The 6,000-nt window shown below is 40.0% G+C and overlaps 1 protein-coding gene across 1 annotated transcript; it reads right to left on the minus strand.

The window, feature by feature from the left end:
* Positions 1-4,591: 4,591 nt before the first annotated feature.
* GPR68 (G protein-coupled receptor 68) lies at positions 4,592-5,755 on the minus strand. Its single transcript, XM_044436581.1, has one exon. It carries the CDS (start codon positions 5,711-5,713, stop codon positions 4,628-4,630), a length of 1,086 nt encoding a protein of 361 aa, XP_044292516.1. The 5' UTR covers positions 5,714-5,755; the 3' UTR covers positions 4,592-4,627.
* Between the last annotated feature and the right edge of the window lie 245 nt (positions 5,756-6,000).

Here is a 6,000-nt window from a genome sequence, read left to right on the forward strand (position 1 = left end):
CATGAATTAAAGGTAAAGGTAAAGGTTTCCCCTTGACGTTAAGTCGAGTCATGCCTGACTCTAGGGGGCGGTGCTCATCTCCGTTTCCTAGCCGAGGGAGCCAGCGTTTGTCTGCAAACAGTCTCCATGGTCATGTGGCCGGCATGACTAAACACCGAAGTGCACGGAATGCTGTTACCTGCCCACCGAAGTGGTACCTTTCTATCTACTTGCATTTGCATGTTTTTGAACTGCACGGTTGGCAGGAGCTGGGACAGAGCAATAGGAACTCACCCCATTGTACAGATTCGAACCGGCGACCTTTCGATGTACCAGCCCAGCAGCACAGCGGTTTAAACCACTGCACCACCTGCAGTCCCCTTTTCATGAATTAGACTTACAATAAATTACTATTTCAATCATGTTTTTGTTGTTACGGCCATTTTCTTAAGCAATAAGAAAGAATATGAATGGGCCCTTAGGATGACCATGCATTTCTGGGGAAATAGGTAACAAGGGAATGTTTAAGTCCCACTATGTATTCCTTGTGTGTGCTAAAGGCAATTGATACTAGGATGTATGTGTTCCTGTGCATTAAGGGAAATGTATAATTGTCAAAACACTCTATGACAGTTCATTGATCTTACTATTCCAAAAGCCTTTCTGTGAGGCAGAAAACTTAGGCGTTTTGGAGTAGTGCTGATCCATTTCTGTAACACTGTTTTTTGGAACATTCCTCTGCTTTGGTTAGACTTATGGAAGGAAAATACATTCATTTGTATGACACTGTATAATTGTATAAATACTCTCAACTTTCAAGACCTGTTCAAATGAAAATTGCATTACTAATCTCATTAAATTTTATTAAATTTATATCCAGCCTTTTCACTACTTACAGCACTCACTAACAATAAATGTTAAAATCCATAATCATAATTAAAACAGAAGAGCAGATAAAAGCAAGAAGAATAAAAGTAGATTGGGTCCAATCTATCGGTTGGACCCAATGGCCCTTTTGGTCCTTTCCAAGTCTACTATTCTATGAACAGTTGAAACCTGATTTTTAAGCTGACTTGCCTGATGAACAGCTATTTGAATAAAATATATAGATGCCTTCCAGTAGAAGGACATCATCGATGGAGCTAGTCTGTCCTTCCTTGGAAAGGAGTTCTGGAGAGCTGGAGGAGACACTGACAAGGCAGCTTCTTACATTTTGGACAGATGTGCCTCTAGTAGTGGCAAGACAAAAAGAATCACCACTTTAACCTCAGAAGGGCTAAAATGGGAGAATGTAATATTCCAAGGGCAACCAGAAGAATCATAACTAATTTAATGAGCCGTTTGCAAATTCACTTTAATACTGTATATACTTAAACATGCTTGTCTTAAGCTCTCTGAGTCCTCCCATCTTTGAGCTCTCTGAGTCCAAGCAGACCCAATGACAAAGCATCAGCCCACAAGTGAGTTAAACAGGGTGAAAAGAGAGTAAGTGCTGCTTCTGATCTCCTTATCTGTATTTATATTAACAGGTAATCATCCCAAACTCATTGGTTATTAGTTGAGGTAGGATAAGAGCATAGCAAGGGGGCAAAATCTCTGAAGGGTAATGCCTTGCAAACAAATTTCAGAGGGGAACTTGCTGCCTTGCTCAGGACTAGCTCTATAGTGGCAAGAGCCATTGTGCAATGGAAGAAAGCTAGTGGAAGAGATTGCTTATGAACATAAATTGAAGTCTAGCTTTTGTTGGGCTCAATGTACCCTCCGGGTTTTAGGACTGTAGAGATGCTCATAAACTAAAGCTCAGAAACAAGAGTTTTCCCAAGCTTGAGAGTGCAGGTTGTTGTTATATGCCATCATGTCTTATTAGGGACTTAAGGTGAGCCTATGTATGCAAACTCTCCAAAACACGCTATCCCTGACGGCCTTGTTCAGCATTTGTACATTCAAGGTAGTGGCTTCTGTTATGTAGTCAATCCAGGTTATTACTTATCTTTAAATCACACACAAAGGAATTCAGCCTTCCAGACATCCCTTCACAAATCAACTACCCTTTGTCTATTGTCCCCTCCAGTCACTATGGTGCTGCCCACTGAGTAGCCAGGGGGGACAATTTGGACAATTAAGAAATAGCACACATTCCCAATCACTGAAAGCCAGGACAGACCAGCAATATCATTATTTGCTTTTCAAACAAGGTCCTTCAGTCAGCTGGTTTATGGCAGCGGTTGGACCAACCCACCTAGAACAATATGAGAAGACAGACTTGTGAGCCAGCTCTGTGGGTTGAAAGCACCCCAGTGATGAAATGTCCCAGCCTCAGTGATAAAGCATCAGACCTTAAACGAGTTCAGCAACAAGACAAGGAGGTCACTGCAGAGAATTCTACCATCCCTTCTCCTTGACAGGAAGTGCAATAAGTAAAAGTAGATCTACTGCCTTCTTCCAATAAATGAAGATTTTTTTTTAAACTAGGTTTTCCAGGTGAAAAAGAACCCTCATCATACCAATTAAATCCAGTTATAATGGTAGAAAGTCATTATAGCAGGGGTATGGGGGCTATCTAGTGTGCTACATGTATGACTGCCAACTAGATAGAACTCGTGGGTGTGTGCTTGGTGTAATGAGCTCATAGTCCTCAGGGATCGAGTTTGTTCCCTGGAGGCCAAGGTTGCTAACCTGAGGTTGCAAGAGAGGCAAAGAGGTTGGTTGACAAGACCCTTGGAAACCAACTAGCAGGATCCCAACCCCCTGGATTACAGCTCCTCTGCTGTCATGGAAAATGAACTCTAAGGTAGGGAGGGTGTCATTCTGAGGAAAAGGGAAATGATCTGTTAGAAGGGGCCCATTCCTTGGAAGGTAAGCAATTAACCTCTGGCACTGAAGATAAGTCTCCTAGAGGCAGAGTTCTTCTGGTAGTGGGAGATGTGATCATTAGACACATAGATGGCTTTGCAATGGGTATCAGATATCACGTCAGCAAATGTACGTGCCATAGCATCTTAGTCATTTCCATGTCACAGACTGACTGTAAAGGTTTGTTTTCACCCCTACTATGACCATTTCAATCAAAGAATGTTGGCCCATAAGTGGGCCCTGAGTAAGGGTGATGTACAATAGAGAAAGAACTACAAGTGAGCCAAATAAAACTGGGACTGAGAGATAACTAAATCTTAGATATTTGGCCCAAAGTAGAACATCACTACACAAAATGTCTTAGTAAAATGATCTAATAAAGTAGGATATAATTAATGTTGGCAACGTATTCTCACTTATTGCAACATTCAGGTTTTCATTCTTTCAAATAGTAATATCTTTAGGAACATAACAAAATACAACTTGATTTCCCACTACCTTTTGCTTTAGACACCAATCAAATACTTTATGCAACTGTTATCATTCTCTGCTTTAGTTGTTGAAATCCACAGTAATCCTTATTTAACCATGACTTAAGCTGTAGCATTTCAGTGTGGGTGACAATTTACAAAGAGCACTAGAGCTTGTTTGGAAGATTGTAAATTGTGCATAAGTGCTCACAAGCAATTGATATGAGAGAATATGTGCATGGTTTAAGGAACCAAGTTTTGTTCTGAATTTTTCAATTATTTTATTTTAATTAATTAACAATATTCAGCTCATAATACTATTTTCCTTGGTTTGTCAAAAGAGAGGAGGGAGTATCTTTCTGCATTAATAAAGACTGCTTGTTTTTCTTTTATAGTAGAAGTAAACTAAACCATTTTAGACATTTTAAGTACAGATTGTTAGATAAGATGCACCATACACAAACATATTCTTTACAATGAGCCCCGCACTTCAGCTTTATATTAAATTATCACAAAATGTAACACTTTGGTTATCTTCATAGAGAGCAGTTATAGGACCCATAGGCAGCAGTCTGACTTTGGACTTGGGAAGCAGAACTCTGCCCTCCCTGCAGACACACACATAACACCCTTCACAAACAGTACAAAAATAGCCATGCTGGCTGTTCCCTGGGGTCAAGAAAGAGGTGAAAAGGTGGCATTTCACGGGGAGTGGAAATGCCGGCAAGGCCACATGACCTGATTTCTCTCAAGCCTCCTTCCCTCCCCTTCCAAGATGTTCCAGCTGGACAGGCTTTCCAGCAGAAAATGTAGGAGAGAAGGACCGGGAGGCAAAGAGCCTGCTCTGTATCGGATGCCGATAAGCCTCCGAATTCAGGGGCTGATCGCCATTATCATAGGATTGCATCCTAAGTAACCTTCATTACTTCCAGGCTACTTAAAATAAATGCAGAACATCAATATTTTTATTTGCCCAAGTCCTGTCATTAAACAGAATAGCTGATTTTCCATGACTGGAAATACACTGTGTAAGCAATGTGCGTAGGATGCATAATAAAGGGCAAAGGGCAACCTGTTTTTATATAATTATACTCATATATGTGTGTGTGTGTGTGTGTGTGTGTGTGTGTGTGTGTGTGTGTGTATATATATATATATATATATATAATTATACCCTGTATGCTAGTAAAGCTCTGAATGATATTAAAGGAACTAAGGAATTCCCCATGTGGAAAAAAGAATATCTGCGTAGCAGATTGTATTTTTAAATTATAGGCCCTTTTTACAGCCTAAAGGGGAAGTTAACGAACATGTGCATGGAGACTTTACATCACTTTAGGAAAAGTGTCAATTGATGTTTCTTTCATTTCATCAACAGGTAATTTATTTAATGATTCTGGATCTAGGTCATCTAGGTCCCTGATTTTTTTGACAGCTTTTGGAGTACTCAGTGGGTAGGATTCCTGGGTTTCTACCTCAACACATCTTAGGCACTTTAAACAGGCATTTCTCAGCTTGGCAAAATCCTGGTAGGTGTTTTCACTGGAAAAGCAATAGAGTATTGGATCTGCAACACAGTTAAAAGTGGTCAACAAAAGAGAAATATGGTAGATGTTAAAGATATTGGCAGCAAATTCACAGCTATTCTCAAAGAGACTGCGTGTCAACAATAGAATATGATATGGTCCAAAGCAAACCAAAAAAATGAAAATTGTGCTTGAAACCAGGCGTTTAATCTGAATCTTCTTCTTTTTCTGAGTGCCATGACTCTTGCGAACAACTTGCAGGATGCCACAGTAAGAAAAAAGCAGCAGACAAAATGGAAATAGGAAACCAGCAGAGAAGCGGTAAAAGTTTATGTTGTTTTCCCATTTTTTTATGGGATAATGCTCAAAGCACACCACATGGCTCTCTGAGTCTTTACTCACTTCGCCATGTGTAAAAACAGCCCAGCATGTCAAAATTTCCTTGGTCCAAATTACGACGCTCACTGCTGCAGCAGCTTTCATTGTCCGACACTGATAGAAGCGAAAAGGGTAGACCACAGCCAGGTAACGGTCAACGGAGATACAGCAGAGGAATGCCACACTAATGTAGATATTTTCATAAAGGAGGATGCCGCAGATCTTGCATAAGAGTTCATCATAGGTCCAGTTGTCATGCTGTAAAACATACTGGAGCCAAAAGGGCAGAGAGAAAATGTAAAGCAGGTCTGCTATGGTCAGGTTGCAAAGATAGATTCCCAGTTCGTTCTTGACCTTAACCTGCAAATAGGCATAGTAGAGTGAGAGGCAGTTGGCTGGGAGTCCTACTATAAAGACAAGTATGTATACCACGGGTGATAACGTCTGATGAATGCTATGGTCAATGGTACAGTTCAGAGTATTTTTGACCCCTGAAATGTTCTCCATGTCCAGCAACCCTAGAAGTCCTAGCTGCTATTCATGATTTTAATATTTGGCCATTTTATTATTTCTCATTTTATTCATACTGGTGTCACTGCTTGTAAATACCTGCAGAGAAAAAAAAAAAGATCATGAAATGTTTCATCGAATGCAATCCACCAAGACAAAGCACATTTTTAATGAAGATTTTTATTAAGATTTTAAACTAAAAACTAAAAAACATCAATCATCAAATACATCGAACGTACTGGGTCAGCCCCCTATAACATATCTTTTTAACATTCTATAATCAT

This window comes from Varanus komodoensis, unplaced genomic scaffold, assembly GCF_004798865.1.
Source record: "Varanus komodoensis strain SLA01 unplaced genomic scaffold, ASM479886v1 scaffold3, whole genome shotgun sequence".
NCBI classification, from domain to species: Eukaryota; Metazoa; Chordata; class Lepidosauria; order Squamata; family Varanidae; genus Varanus; species Varanus komodoensis.